The sequence below is a fragment of the Molossus molossus genome, unplaced genomic scaffold (genome assembly GCF_014108415.1).
Source record: "Molossus molossus isolate mMolMol1 unplaced genomic scaffold, mMolMol1.p scaffold_m16_p_9, whole genome shotgun sequence".
Lineage (NCBI taxonomy): Eukaryota > Metazoa > Chordata > Mammalia > Chiroptera > Molossidae > Molossus > Molossus molossus.
The window spans coordinates 103,548,978-103,565,621 of record NW_023425403.1 but is presented as its reverse complement, the minus strand read 5'-3'; the positions used below and the strand labels follow the sequence as shown (position 1 = coordinate 103,565,621).

Below are 16,644 nucleotides of genomic sequence, written 5' to 3'. Positions count from 1 at the left end.
CAAATTATTGTGTTTATTTTTTTCCCTCCCCACACCAAACAGAAAATGTTGTCTATATTTCAGGCAAACCAGACATTGTATTTCAAAATTTGATTGGCACAGTTAGTTTATTGTGGAAACTCCAATGCTTAGAATAGTCTTACTTTACATGATGGTCATCATCATTATTGAAGTTTGCTTAAGTGGTATTTTGAAAAGTGTGTCATACCCGGCTGGTGTGGCTCAGTGGTTGAGCGTCAACCTCTGCACCAAGAGGTCGCCAGTTTGATTCCTGGTCAGGGCACATGCCCAGGTTGTGGGCCAAATCCCCAGTGGGGGCATGCAGGAGGTGGCCAATTGATGTCCTCTCTCATCAATGTTTCTATCTCTCCCTCTCCCTTCCTCTCTTTCTAAAAATATAGAAAGAAAAATATATATGTAAAATAAATAAATACTAGAAAGTGTGTCATGTATGAGGATCTGTTCTCATCTGAATATAATTTCCATGAATTGTAATGTAGATTTCATGAAACATTGACCATCACTTTTGTGTTCCTTTATTTCAGTTGATTATAGTTTTTGTGCTGATCATGCTACCAAATCTGGTTTGTTATTTTGAATTTTCATTTTTTACTAATTTCAATCTCTTTTACTTATTTGCCACAAACTTTTATTTCTTGAATGAGAATGTGTGCATTTGTTTTATATATAGATATATAGATATATATAGAATATATATATATATATATTTTTTATCCTCACCCGAGGACATTTTTGCATTTATCTTCAGATAGAGCAGAAGGGGGAAGGGGGAGAGAGAGAGAAACATCAATATGAGAGAGACACATTGAGTGGTTGCCACCCACACGACCCCAACTGGGGCCGGGGACAAACTGCAACTGAAGTACATGCCCTTAGTGGAAACCGAACCAGGGACTCTCTGGTCCGCAGGTCGACGCTCTAACCACTGAGCCAAACTAGCCAAGGCTATGTCTTCATATTTAAACAAAACTACTGGAGAAGCAGTAAATGCAATGGCAAAGCTAATACAGGTAGTATTGTTGTGGAGAAAATGCGAGGGTGTTATGAACTGTTAAGTCAGGAGAGACTGCTGGCAAGTCCTCTGCTCCAGCTCATGATTGCTCAACTTGGTGTCTGGGAAATGTTCACCAGGTTTTTAATGGCAAGTATCACAACTAGTACAAAAATAAATTCAAAAATAAACATTTAAATTGTTTTCAGTATTCCCTAAAGAGGAAAGTCTGTACAATGTAAAAACGTTTGCTGAGCTCCTTTTGGGACCAAGAGGGAGAGAAATAAATTATTTGCAAACTGCAGCTGCAGACTCTAAGTCTGGGATGGGACCTAAGCCATGGGCAGACCCTAAGACATATCTTGGGGTGCATATTTGGAATTGCTTTAATAATCATATTTTTATAGGAACCTACTGAAATTGTGATATCCTTGGAAAAGCAAGAGAGGGATTTTCACTATGTTTTCTTTATCCTCACCCAAGGATATGTTTTAATTGATTTGAGAGAGAAAGGAAGACAGAGAGAGAGAGAGAGAGAGAAACATCAATGTGAAAGAGAGACATTGCTTCACGTATGCGCCCCAACTGGGGATAGAACTCACAACCTGTGTATGTGCCCTGACCAGTAGTTAAACCTGCAACCTTTTGGTGCATCTGACAATGCTCCACCAACTGACCCACCCAACTGGGGTGTGCCTATTTTTGTGTGTGTGTGCACTTCAAACATCTGCACGAATTCACCAACAAAGATCAAAACCTACTTGTGCTGTAGTATGTAGTCTAACTGCGTATTCTGTTTCATGTGCTTTATTTTACTTTTGTAAAATGATGCATCTTTGTTTTTTGTTTAGGGCCTGAAGGGGCTCTTTTTGAGCATTCAGTGGAGACTCCCCTTGTAAGTGCCAACCCATTTCAGGAGCTGAGGTAAAAATTTTGTTCAAATATAAACATACTTTCTTATAGAAGATAACCTGGATGGGTGCTAGAGTGGTATTTTAGCAGTTGTTACCAGATCACCTTTTTTTTGTTGAAAGCTGTCTCCCCTATTCCCCCCCGCAATGACCCACACCTCCCTGCTCCTGTGCCCCCCCCCACCTTTACCATACCTTAACTTGTGTGACTTTTTCCTTCACCATGTTAGAGAGTTTTTTGTGTCATTATTTTTTTCAAAAAGTTCTCTATTCCTTACTCAGATTCTTCTCTTTTTGATACCTCTGTGATGTGGGTGTTGTTATATTTCATATTGTCCCAAAGCTCCCTTAAACAATACTCCTGTTTTTTTGTTGTTTTTTTCCTTTTTTAAGTATTTATTTATTTATTTATTTATTTATTTATTTATTTATTTATTTATTTATTTTTTTTACTGATTAATTTTTGTTACAAATGATTCTCCTTTTTTCCCCCAGTGGTTCCCCCCTCCCCCTTCCCTCCCCGCCCCTTCCCCCGATTGTTGTCCATGTCCACTGTTCATGCCTATATGCATATAAATTCTGTTGTTCATCCCTCTCTCAGCTCCCCACTCCTTAGGGGATTGTCCTCAAACTGTTATGTTCATTATATTCCAGAAATCAGTGAGATCATATGAAATTTGTCTTTCTCTGCTTGGCTTGTTTCACTCAGGATGATACTTTCCAGGTCCCTCCATGTAGTCTCAAAGGACAAGAGATCTTTCTTTCTTACCGCTGCGTAGTACTCCATTGTGTATATGTACCACAGCTTTTTAATCCATTCGTCTACTGATGGGCACTTGGGCTGTTTCCAGATCTTAGCGATTGTAAATAGTGCTGCTACAAAGATGGGGGTACATATATTCTTTCTGATTGGTGTTTCAGGCTTCTTAGGGTATATTCCTAGAAGTGGGATCACTGGGTCAAATGGGAGTTCAATTTTTAATTTTTTGAGGTGACACCATATTGTTTTCCATAGTGGCTGCACCAGTCTGCATTCCCACCAACAGTGTACTAGAGTCCCCTTTTCTCCACACCCTCGCCAACACTTGTTGTTTGATGATTTGTTGATGGCGGCCATTCTGACCGGTGTGAGGTGATACCTCATTGTTGTTTTGATTTGCATCTCTCTGATGATTAGTGATGATGAACATTTCTTCATATGTCTCTTAGCCATTTGTATGTCCTGTTTGGAGAGGTGTCTATTTAGTTCCTCTGCCCATTTTTTAATTGGATTCTTTGTCTTCCTTTTGTGGAGTTGTGTGAGCACTCTATATGTATTGGAAATTAACCCCTTATCTGATATATCATTGGCAATTATGCTCTCCCATACAGTGGGTAGCCTTTCCGTTTTGATGATTGTATCTTTCGCTGTGCAGAAGCTTTTGAGTTTGATGTAGTCCCATGTGTTCATTTTCTCCTTTGTTTCTATTGCCTTAGGTGATGTGTCAGTAAAAATTCTGCTGCGTATGATGTCTGAGATTTTGTTGCCCACAGTCTCCTCTAGGATTTTTATGGATTCATGGGTTACATTTAAGTCTTTTATCCATTTTGAGTTTATTTTGGTGTAGGGTGTAAGTTGATGGTCTAGTTTCATTTTTCGGCAAGTAGCTGTCCAATTTTCCCAGCACCATTTATTAAAGAGGCTGTCCTTACTCCACTGTATGCTCTTGCCACCTTTGTCAAATATTAATTGAGCATATTGCCTAGGGTCCATTTCTGGGTTCTCTATTCTGTTCCACTGGTCTATATACCTGTTCTTGTGCCAGTACCAGGCTGTTTTGAATATGGTGGCTTTGTAGTATAACCTGAAATCTGGTATTGTGATCCCTCCAACTTTGTTCTTCCTTTTCAAGATTGCTGTAGCTATTCGAGGCCTTTTTTGGTTCCATATGAACTTTTGAAGTAATTGTTCTAATTCTTTGAAGTATGCCGTTGGTATTTTGATGGGGATTGCGTTGAATCTATAGATTGCTTTGGGTAATATGGACATTTTAATGATGTTAATTCTCCCAATCCATGAACAGGGTATGTTCTTCCACTTTTTTACATCTTGCTCTATTTCATTTTTCAAAGATCTGTAGTTTTCTGCGAATAGGTCCTTTATCTCTTTGGTTAAGTTTATTCCTAGGTATCTTAATTTTTTTGCCGCAATGGTAAATGGGATTGTTTGCCTAGTTTCTCTTTCTGTGAGTTCATCATTGGTGTATAAGAATGCCATCGATTTCTTGACGTTAATTTTGTATCCTGCTACTTTGCCAAATTCATTTATTAAGTCTAGTAAGCTTTTGGTGGAGTCTTTGGGATTTTCTATGTACAGTATCATGTCATCTGCAAATAATGACACTTTCACTTCCTCCTTTCCAATTTGGATCCCTTTTATTTTTTCTTCCTGTCTGATTGCTGTGGCTAAGACTTCCAGTACTATGTTAAATAGGAGTGGCGAAAGTGGGCATCCTTGCCTTGTTCCTGTTCTTAAGGGAAATGCTTTTAGTTTTTGCCCATTGAGTATGATGTTGGCTGTAGGTCTTTCATATATGGCCTTTATTATGTCTAGGTATGATCCCTCAATTCCCACACTGGTGAGCGTTTTTATCAGAAATGGATGCTGGATTTTGTCAAAGGCTTTTTCAGCATCTATTGATATGATCATGTGGTTTTTATTCTTCAATTTATTTATGTGGTGTATCACATTTATGGATTTGCGAATATTGTACCAGCCTTGCATCCCTGGGATGAATCCCACCTGGTCATGGTGGATAATTTTTCTGGTGTATTGCTGGATTCGATTTGCTAGTATTTTGTTCAGGATTTTGGCATCTATGTTCATCAGGGATATTGGCCTGTAGTTTTCTTTCTTTGTTGTGTCTTTTTCTGGTTTTGGAATTAGAGTTATGCTGGCTTCATAAAACGAGTTTGGCAGTCTTCCTTCTTCTTGAATTTTTTGAAATAGTTTGAGGAGAATGGGTATTAGTTCTTCTTTGAATGTTCGGTAAAACTCCCCTGTGAAGCCATCTGGGCCTGGGCTTTTGTTTGCTGGAAGAGTCTTGATTACATCTTCAATTTCCTCTGTTGTTATTGGTCTGTTCAAGTTTTCAATCTCTATCTGATCCAATTTTGGGAGGCTATGTGTTTCTAAAAATTTGTCCATTTCGCTTAGATTTTCGAATTTGTTGCCGTATAATTTTTCATAGTAGTTGTTAACGATCTTTTGTATTTCTGTAGGGTCAGTTGTTATCTCTCCTGTTTCATTTCTGATTTTATGTATTTGGGTTCTCTCTCTTTGTTTCTTGGTGAGTCTAGCTAAGGGTCCATCAATCTTGTTTATCTTTTCAAAAAACCAGCTCTTTGTTTTATTGATCCTCTGGATTGTTTTTTTGGTCTCTATGTCGTTTATTTCTGCTCTGATCCTTACTATTTCTTTTCTTCTGCTTGCTCTGGGGTTTTCTTTTTGTTTACTCTCTAGTTCTTTAAGTTGTGAGGTTAGGTAGTCTATTAGAGATTTTTCTTCTTTTTTGAGGTAGGCCTGTAGTGCTATAAACTTCCCTCTCAGAACTGCTTTTGCTGCATCCCATAGATTTTGTATTGTTGTGTCCTCATTTTCATTGGTTTCCAGGAAGTTTTTGATTTCTTCCTTGATTTCCTCGGTGACCCATTCATTGTTTAATAACATTCTATTTAGCTTCCATGTGTTAAAATGTCTTTGTATGTTCTTCTTGCAATTGATTTCTAGTTTCATACCATTGTGGTCTGAGAAGATGCTTGTTATAATTTCAATCTTCTTGAACTTGTAGAGACTTAGTTTGTGCCTTAACATGTGGTCTATCTTTGAGAATGTTCCATGTGCACTTGAGAAGAATGTGAATTCTGTAGTTTTGGGGTGTAGTTCTCTGTAGATATCTATTAAATCCATTTGGTCTAGTGCTTCATTTAGAGTCTCTGTTTCCTTGCTAATTTTTTGTCTAGAGGATCTATCCAGTGATGTGAGCGGGGTGTTGAAGTCCCCTGTTATGATTGTATTGCTATCGATTTCTCCTTTGAAGTCCTCCAGAAGATTTTTAATATATTTTGGTGCTCCTATATTGGGTGCATATATGTTTATCAATGTTATATCTTCCTGTTGGATAGATCCTTTCAATATTATGTAGTGGGCTTCTTTGTCTCTAGTTATGGCCTTCAATCTGAAGTCTATTTTATCAGATATCAGTATTGCTACCCCAGCTTTTTTTTCTTTTCCATTTGCTTGAAAGATTTTTTTCCATCCCTTCACTTTCAATCTGTGTGAGTCTTTTGTTGTGAGGTGGGTTTCTTGTAAACAGCATATAGATGAGTCTTGCTTTCTTATCCAATCAGCTACTCTGTGTCTTTTTATGGGAGCATTCAGTCCATTTACATTTAAGGTGGTTATTGATATGTACTTATTTATTGCCATTTTTGTTTAGTGTGGTTCTATTTTTCTTCCCATTTCTCCTGGTAATTACAGCAGTCCTTTTAACATTTCTTGCAGTGCTGGTTTGGTGCTAATGTACTCCCTTAGCCTTATTTTGTCTGGGAAGCTCTTTATTTGACCTTCTATTTTGAACGATAGCCTTGCTGGGTAGAGTAGTCTTGGATTCAGATCCTTGTTTTTCATGACCTTGATTACTTCATGCCATTCCCTTCGAGCCTGTAATGTTTCTTGTGAGAAGTCAGCTGAGAGCCTTATGGGGGTTCCTTTGTAGGTAACCTGTTGCTTATCTCTTGCTGCTTTTAGGATTCTCTCTTTGTCTTGAATTTTTGGCAGTTTGATTACTATGTGTCTTGGTGTGGGCCTGTTTGGGTTCTTCTTACTTGGGGCTCTCTGAGCTTCTTGAACTTGAATGCCTTCTTCCTTCACCAAATTAGGGAAGTTTTCTGTCACTATTTCTTTGAATATATTCTCTAGCCCTCGCTTACTTTCTTCTTCTTCAGGGACTCCTATGATACGAATATTATTACGTTTCCAGTTGTCCCACAATTCTCTTAAGCTCTCTTCTTGTTTCTTAATCTTTTTTTCCTTTTGGTTTTCTGATTGGTTGATTTCTTCTAGCCTGTCTTCTAATTCACTGATCCGGTCCTCAGCTTCCCCTACTCTGCTTTTTAGACCTTCCAGTGTGTTTTTCATTTCTGATATGTCATTCTTCATTTCTTCCTGTTGGTTTTTCATTTCCAGATGGTTTATTTTCAACATTTCTATGTCTTTACTCATGTTGCTCATGTCCTTACACATGCTGTTGAGCTTCCGCAACATCATGGCTCTAAATTCTAGTTCTGTTAACTTGCTTAACTGCACCTCATTTATTTCATCTTCTGTAGAGGTCTCTTGATCTTTCATTTGGCTTTTGTTTCTGTTTCTCACCATTTTGGTTATCACAGTGGGCTTTGGAGTCTGCCAAGTTTTCCCAGTGGGTGTTCGTGTTTTGCTGTTTGTGGCTCCCTCTCCTGGGTTTGGATGCACCAGGGAGGACCCACTTTAATCCCGCCAAGTCCCCTGTTCTCCGGGAGTCTGTGTGGCTCCAGCGGAGAGTTTAGCAGGCTATAGCGTTAGGAGGGCCCATGCAGGGTGGCAAGGGAGGTGGTGGGAATAATTTCCAGCCAAGTTCCCTGGTCCCGCCCAGTTCCCTGGGGGCCGTGAGTCCGTGGGGCTTCAGCGGCTGCAGAGTTTCCAGGGCCGTGCCCGGCGGGGAGGGAGGCGGTAGAATTAATTTTCCGCCACGTTCGCAGGTCCCACCGAGTTGCCTGGGGGCCAGGAGTCTGTGTGGCTTCAGCGGAGAGCCTAGCCTAGCCGGCTACAGGGTTTCCAGGCCGTGCACGGCGGGGAGGGAGGCGGTAGACTTAATTTTCCGCCGCGTTCCCCGGTCCCACCGAGTTGCCTGGGGGCCAGGAGTCTGTGCGGCTTCAGCGGCTACAGGGCCTTGCACAGCAGGAGGGGAGGCAGTAGAATTAATTTTCCGCCTAGTTCCCCGGTCCCTCCGAGTTCCCTGGTCCCGCCCAGTTCCTTGGGGGCCAGGAGTCTGTGCGGCTCCAGCGGAGAGCCTAGCCTAGCCGGCTGCAGAGTTTCCAAGGCCGTGCACGGCAGGGAGGGAGGCGGTAGAGTTAACTCTCCACCGCGTTCCCCGGTCCCACCGAGTTGCCTGGGGTCTGCGAGTCTGTGCGGCTTCAGCAGAGAGCCTAGCCTAGCCGGCTGCGAGTCTGTGCGGCTCCAGCGGAGAGCCTAGCCTAGCCGGCTGCAGAGTTTCCAAGGCCGTGCACGGCAGGGAGGGAGGCGGTAGCGTTAACTCTCCACCGCGTTCCCCGGTCCCACCGAGTTGCCTGGGGTTTGCGAGTCTGTGCGGCTTCAGCAGAGAGCCTAGCCTAGCCTAGCCGGCTGCAGAGTTTCCAAGGCCGTGCACGGCAGGGAGGGAGGCGGTAGAGTTAACTCTCCACCGCGTTCCCCGGTCCCACCGAGTTGCCTGGGGGCCAGGAGTCTGTGCGGCTTCAGTGGCTACAGGGCCTTGCACGGCAGGAGGGGAGGCAGTAGAATTAATTTTCCGCCTAGTTCCCCGGTCCCTCCGAGTTCCCTGGTCCCGCCCAGTTCCTTGGGGGCCAGGAGTCTGTGCGGCTCCAGCGGAGAGCCTAGCCTAGCCGGCTGCAGAGTTTCCAAGGCCGTGCACGGCAGGGAGGGAGGCGGTAGAGTTAACTCTCCACCGCGTTCCCCGGTCCCACCGAGTTGCCTGGGGTCTGCGAGTCTGTGCGGCTTCAGCAGAGAGCCTAGCCTAGCCGGCTGCGAGTCTGTGCGGCTCCAGCAGAGAGCCTAGCCTAGCCGGCTGCGAGTCTGTGCGGCTTCAGCGGAGAGCCTAGCCTAGCCGGCTGCGAGTCTGTGCGGCTTCAGCGGAGAGCCTAGCCTAGCCGGCTACAGGGTTTCCAGGCCGGGCACGGTGGGAAGAAAGACGGTAGAGTTAACTTCCCCTCTAGTTCCCTGGCCCCTGCCCAGGCCGCTGCGGACCCTGGGCTCTTGGTCCCCTCTCCCGTCCTCGCAAGCCTACCAGGACTGAGTGGGTGTTTCTGGTTAAGTGGTCCTCCAAGGTGTCCTTCAGCTGCCCTTTCCTGACGGTTTGCCTTTGTTTTCGTTGTAAATCCAGTTTGGTCTTGGGAGACGGTCTGGGTCCCTCCATTCACTTCGCTGCCATTTTTTTCTCCTCAATACTCCTGTTTTTAATTCTTTTTCTAATTGATGCTCTGATTGGGTGTTGTTTTTTTACCTTTTCTTCTAATTTGCTAATTAATAACTCAATTTCTTCTAATGTGTTGTTGATTCCTTCAGCTATGTCATCCTTCATTTCCAGTTGATTTTTATTCATGATTCCTACATCTTTTTTCATGCTGATATAGTTTCCACAAAGTTCTTGTAGTTCTCATTAAGTTTCTTGTAATTGTCACTAAGTTGTTAGAGCATCTTTATAACTTTGAACTCTATATTTGATCAAGTGCTTGCCTAAATTTCATTTAGATCCTTTTCTGGTATTTCCTCCTTTTCTTTCATTTGAGGGTTGGTTCTTTATCTCCCAGTTTTAGCTGTCTCTTTGGATCTGGTTCTATGTATTATAAAGAACTGCTCCGCCTCCCAGTCTTTGTGAGGCAGCGTATGTTGAAAATGTCTAGTGAGACCCAGCAGTGGAGCCTCCTTCATCTCCTGAGCTGGATGCTCTCGGAACGACCTTGTGTGGATTATTTGGGCTCTTCTGTTGTACTTGGGTCTTGATTGTTGATTCCCCACTTGAGAGTGGGGTCACCCCTCAGGCTTGCTGACTGTAAGTCTCAACCCTGACCACAATGTTCCAGCTGTTATACAGGTGCTTAGATCTGCTGTTTGTGGAGTTTGCTGAATATTGCTCTGATGTTGTTGATTTTGACCCCTTGGTATGTCAGTACCAATCCTCTAAAAAGTTCTCTGGTGTAGGCTACTGTGAGTCACTGTCAGATCAGCTGAAAGTGCTGGTTTTGTCAACAGATCCAGGCATGCCGTTTTGCAGTGGCAGGTCTGAATGTCTGGTGGTTCATGGATGCAGTGCTGTTAGGTGTGTTAGGTCATGGTGGCAGGTCCTGGTGTCAGGGGGTGTTGGGTCATGGCTGGGTATGCAGGGTTCCGGTGGTGGGCCCTGGCGTTTGGGCGCACCAGGTCATGGCAGCAGCCCATTCATCTGGAGTGTCAGTTGGTGGTGGAATGTCCGGGAATGCAGGGTCGCAGTGATGGGCCCAGGTGTCTGGGGGAATCAGGCCATGGAAGTGGGGCCAGGCACACCTTGTCACAGCACCAGGTTTGGGCAAGTAGGCCAGGTATGCCTGGCCACAGTGGCAGCTCCAGTTGGCTGGGGGTGCCAGATTGCGATGGTGGTTCGGGCAGCTGGGCAGATGTGCCTGGTTATAGTGCCTGGTGGTCTAGGTGTGGCCAATCACAGCAGTGGGTCTGGGCATCAGGGGTGTCAAGTCACAGTGGCTGAATCAGGAGCGCTGGGTTACAGGCATGTGGGAGAGTTTTGGCCTTTCTTGAATGAGGCCATTAGTAACTTCAGGCATGACACTGTGGGATCTGCTCAATTTCTTTGCCAGTCTCTGATGGGAAGGTGCTTTGTGAGGTCTGACAACTGCATGGAGCGGATGATCCACCTGGGCCTCTCAAAGCTGTGCCCCTGCACCACAGTGACCCGTCCCGCAGGTCGAGCAACGAGGACTCTAGAGGGGGAGTGAGGATGAGGAGGGACAAGAGACACGAGAAATGGAGACAAGACAGGATTCTGATCAAGTCTCGTTTATTCTGGGGAGATCCACAGTATATATAGGGCAAGAAGCAGAAAAACAAGAACATTTGTTGCCAAGCATGTCTGTGGTGACCACCCCAAAGCAATTTCAAGTAAACATCATGTAAATATCACAGGTGGAACAAAAGACAAACAGCATAACTGGCTGAGTAAATGGTTACTTAAAGGAATGCAGAAACATTGTATGCAGAGATGCAGACAGAGATATCCTGCCTTGGGGCAGGAGATGGCAGAGCAGATTTTTGCAAAATGGATGCCATGCAAACCGTCTCCCACACCACAGCATCGCCTTCTTCTGCCACAGGAGGGAAGCAGCCTCCCCACCCAGCTCCATCACCCTGGGTGGGGGCTAGAGGCTCGGGAACACTCCTGGATCAAAGATGTAAATATAAGACCTGAACTATAAAAGAGCTAGACAGAAACATTGGTAATAAATTATATGTTAGTCTTACTAATATTTTATTGGATATATCCTCTTGAGCAAGGGAAACAAAAGCTAAAAGAGAGAAATGAGACTTTAATCAACCTAAACAGCTTCTGCACAGTAAAGGACAATATCACCAAACAAAAAGACTACCTACTGAATGGGAGAATATATTTGCAAATGATATATAAAATGAGGTATTGATACCCAAAATATATAAAAAACACATACAATACAACAACAAAATAAACAGTCCAATGATAAAAGTGGCCAGAGGATCTGCATAGACGTTTCTCCAAAGAAGATGGCCAAACAGACATATGAAAAGATTGTCAACTTCACGAATCATCAGGAAAATGCAAATCAGAACTGAAATGAGATACCACTTCACACCAGTGAAATGGTTATAATAATAAAAAAAAAAAATCAACAAATAACAATTGTTGGCAAGAATGTGAAGAAAAGACAACACTTGTGCACCATTGATAGGACTTCAAATTGGTGCTGCCACTATGTAAAACAGGAGGTTCTTCAAATAACTAATAATAGAGCTATCGTAAAACCCAGAAATTCAATTTCACTTGTGGGTATTCATCCAAAGAAAATGAAAAAACTAATTTGAAAAGAAATATGCACCCTATGTTCATTGCAGCATTACTTATAAGAGTCAAGATATAGGAACAATGTAGATGTTCATCAGTAGTGAGTGGATAGAAATGTTATACACATTCACAATAGAATATTACTCAGCAATAATAAAAGAATGACATTCTGCTATTTGTGAAAACATGGATTGACCTATGCTAAGTGAAATAAGTCAGATAGAGAAAGATAATTATATGTTAATTTTTAAAAATGAAAACAAACAAACAGTCACAATCAAAGATGGTAGTGGAGTAGGTAAAAGTTACACTCACCTCTAAGGACTAATTAAGATTACAACTAGATTACAGAACAATAAACCTGAATAACCAACCGAAGACTAGCAGAACAAAAGTTTCATAACTAAGGCTATACTAAAGAAACCACCCCAAGACTTGTAGAAAGGGTGGAGACACAAAAAGGCCTGGCCCCACACTAACATGCAGCAGGTGAGAACCCAAGGGGATATCTAAACTGTATATGTCCCCACCCCTGAGGAGCAAAGTGTCTCAACCTCATGCCAGGCTCCCCAGTCCAGAGCACCAGTGCTGGGAAGAGGAGCCCATATAACATCTGGGTGTGAAAAACAGCAGGGATTCCATATACCAGAATGAGACCAGAGACTGCTCGAAACCCAGGTGGGATTGTAAGGAGCCAGTGCACAAAATATTTTCATGCGTACTCACCCTGGGCTTGGGTGAAGACATGGCAGCTCACAATGGACTGGAGTCACACAGGAAAAGAGTGGGTTGTGTCACTTTCGAGAGAGGGCTGGAGGGACAGCCACCTGTGCTGTGCCCTCTACCACACTGGCCATTGATGCCTTCTTTCCTGGTTCAAGTACTTTTCTCCCTACGACATAGCCTGCACTTCAACACCCTATTACCCAGCCCCAACAAGCTCCCACCCTGTGGGAGAATTGGCCAGCTGAGACCAGCCTGGGCCAGTGTTGTAGACTTTCTTGGAAGGCTCATGAAAAGGTTTAAGCAGACTTGGATGGTGGGGTCAGAAATGCACAGGAATTAGCTATGTTGTGTGGCTTTAGTGCGAGGGCCATTTTTCCTTGCATGCCCTAAATGGTGCCACTGATCCTGTGCAGACCCTTCCCTCCAGAAAGAGAAATATCAATCTGTTTTAGCCTAATGAACTCTACTGGTCCCACTCGGGTGACTCCTTAAGACTGCCCCACACAAATTTCCATAGGCCCAGGGTGGTGACTGGCATTGGTGTACCCTGTGACTTTTGTTGAGTGGCCTCAGACCCAGCATTGGCACAGAGTTTGAATCTGTATTAAACTACTGAACACCACTTGCCCCTGACTGGTTACTCAGAACCTGTCTCATGCAGCTCGTGTGCTTGCAGAGGCTCTTTCAGTGGCTGGGCCTAACAGGCAGCTGTAAAATGTAGGCAGCACTCAGGTTGCCTAGGGCCTTTGCTGACTTGCCCCAGGCTCAGTGCTGATGGAAGCCATCTACTGTATGTAGCTTGGCCTCTCCCATGGACACCCATGCCCAGCAAAGTTATTACTTTGTAGCTCCTAACAGATAACCCAAGACCACTCACAAGCAGTCTGACATTGACCTGCACTGGAGTCCCTCCCAAGAGGTTCCAGAACAAACACATCTGGTGGCTGACTTCAGACCACATCAGAGCACAACCTAATTAGTTCCACAAGAAGCACAATCAAAGGGAGATGTTGGCAGGCACCATATCCTGCTGGGGTAAATTCTGCTTCCTGGGATCAGCCCCCACATAGCAGGATGTACATTGTGGTTGGGATAAGTCTTTACACTCAGCCAACCTGAGGGCCAACTCACCCATGTATTGGCCAAAAGTGATCAAGGCTACAACAGGAAGGCTCACATAACCCCACAAAAGACATTTCTGGAGCATCTAGCTCAGATGATCATGAAGACTGCATCACTGAGACCCACAAGACACCTACTACATAGGGCCACTCTACCAAGACTGGGAGACATAGCATATATAACTAATAAACAGGAAAATATAGAGAGAAGCAACCAAAATTGGCAGACAAAGAAATATGCCCCAAATGAAAGATCAGGAGAATTCCCCAGAAAAAAACTAAATGTAATAAAGGCAAGCAATCTACCAGATACAGAGTTCAAAACAATGGTTATAAAGATATGCAGGAACTTAGTGAGAACTTCACATAGAGATAGCAAGAATGAAAAGGCATAAAAACCATAAAAAAGAACCAGTCAGAAATTATGAATACAATATCTGAAACAAAAAATACTATAAAGCCGTGGTTCTCAGCCTTCCTAATGCCATGACCCTTTAATACAGTTCCTCATGTTATATGTGGGCGTATCTGCCTGTGTGCAGACCCGCCATGTCTTGGTTCCTAAGACCATAGGAAATATGTATTTTCCTATGGTCTTAGGCGACCCCTGAGGGTGAAAGAGTCGTTCGACCCCCAAAAGGGCCATGACCCACAGGTTGAGAACTGCTGCTATAAAGAATCAATAGCAGATTAGATGAAACAGAGGATAAAATCAGCAATTTGGCAGACAAGGTAAGAGAAAACACCCAATCAGACCAGAAAAAAAAAAAAGAATTTTTAAGTGAAGATAGTTCAAGTGATCTCTGGGACCACATCAAGCATAACAACAGCTGCATTATAGTTTTATGAGAAGGAAAATAAACAGAGCAATAGATTGAAAACATATTTAAAAAAATAATGACTGAACACTTTTCTAACTGGGTGAAGGAAAAATACACTCAAATCTAGGAAGCACAGATCCCAAAAGCAGACTCGACTCAATAAGATCATACCAAAACACATTATAATTAAAATGGCAATGGTTAAAGACAAAGAGAGAATCTTAAAACCACCAAGAAAAATATTAGTTACCTACAAGAGAGCTCCCTTGTGTAAACTGATTCCTCAACAAAAACTTTGTAGGCCATAAGGGATTGGTACAAAATATTCAAAGTGATGAAAAGCAGGGGCCGACAACTAAGACTACTCTATCCAGTAAGGAGAAATAAAGAGATTTCCAGACAAGCAAAAGCTAAAAGAGTTCATTACCACTAACCAGTATTGCAAGAAATGTTAAACGGTCTTCTCAAAGAAGAAGAAAGAAAGAAAAAGAGAAACATAAATATGTATAATAAAATGGCAATAAATAAGTAACTAACAATAATCACTTTAAATGTAAATGGATTAAATGCTCCAATCAAAAGACATAGGGTAGCTGAGTGGATAAGAAAATAATACCCATAATGTATGCTGTGTGGCAAGAGACCTACTTTAGATAGAAAGATATTCACTGGCTGAAAGTGAAGGGATAGAAAAAGATATTTCATGCAAATGGAAATGAAAATAAAAGCTGGAGTAGCAATACTTATATCAGACAAAATAGATTTTAAAACAAAGGTTATAGTAAGAAACAAAGAATGACAGTACATAATGATAGAGGGATCAGTCTAACACAGGAGCACCTAAATATGTAAAAGAATTATTGATGGACATAAAAGGAGAGATTGACAGTAATACAGTCATAGTAAGGGACTTTAACACCCCATTAACATCAATGGATAGATCTTCCAGACAGAAAATCAACAAGGAAGCAGTAGCCTTAAATGACACAGTAGACCAGATAGATTTGATATTTGAAAAGCATTTCACACCAAAGCAGCAGAATATACATTCTTTTCAAGTACACATGGAACATTTTTCAGGATAGACCATGTGTTAGGCCACAAATACATCTCAATAAATTTAAGAAGATTGAAATCATATCAAGGATCTTCTCTAGTTTGAAACTAGAAATCAATTGAAAAAAAACACACCAAAAACCAACATACAAACACATGGAAGCTAAATAACATGTTACTGAACAATGAGTGTGTTAACAATGAGTTTAAGGAAGAATTAAAAAGATACCTTGAGACAAATGAAAATGAAAATGCAACTCAAATATCTATGGGGCATAGAAAAAGTAGTTCTAAGAGGAAAATGCATAGCAATATTGGGCTACCTCAAGAAATAAGAAAAATCATGAGTAAATTAATCAAAATTTGCACTTAAAGGAAAGAGAAAAAAGAACAACAAACAAAGCTCAAAGTGAATTGAAGGAATGAAACAATAATGACCAGAGAGGATATAAACAAAATGGAGTCTAAAACAATACAAAAGATCGATGGAATTCACAGCTGGTTCCTTGAAAATATAGACAAATTTTAACTAGACTAATGAAGAAAAGAAGAGAGAAGACCCAAATAAAATCAGAAATGAAGAAGAGAAGTACAAAGGCTTACAGAAAATATTATTAACAGTGTGCTAACAAATTGGACAATCTGGAAAAAATGGATAAATTCCTAGAAACATATAATCTTCCGAGACGGAATCAAGAAGAAACAGAAAATCTAAATAAACTGATTACAACCAATGAAATCAAAGTAGTAATAAAAAAAAAAGTTCCTCAACAGTCCTACCTAGTGTGGCTCAGTTGGTTGGAGCATCATCCTCTACACTGAAAGGTCACAGGTTCAATTCCCTGTCAGGGCACACACCTGGGTTGTGGGTTTGATGCCCCAGTTGGGGTGTGTAATGGGAGGCAACCAATTGATGTCTCTCTCACCTCTCTCTCTCTCTTTCTCTCTCTCTCCCTTCTCCTCTCTCTAAAATCTATAAAACATATCTTCAAGTTAAGATTTAAAAAATAACAACAAAATACTCCTAATTAGCAAAAGTCCTGACCAGATGGCTTCACAAGTGATATATATACACATGCACACACACACACATATGTATATATACACACACATATATGT

General features: G+C 42.1%; 1 protein-coding gene across 1 annotated transcript in view; it reads left to right on the top strand.

Annotated features, from left to right (window-relative positions):
• Positions 1-16,644, top strand: part of SGCG (sarcoglycan gamma) — a 108,586-nt gene that overhangs the window by 80,923 nt on the left and 11,019 nt on the right. The window contains exon 6 of the mRNA XM_036250229.1: positions 1,864-1,936. Coding sequence (XP_036106122.1) covers positions 1,864-1,936 — 73 coding nt within the window. The remainder of the gene's footprint in view (positions 1-1,863; positions 1,937-16,644) is intronic.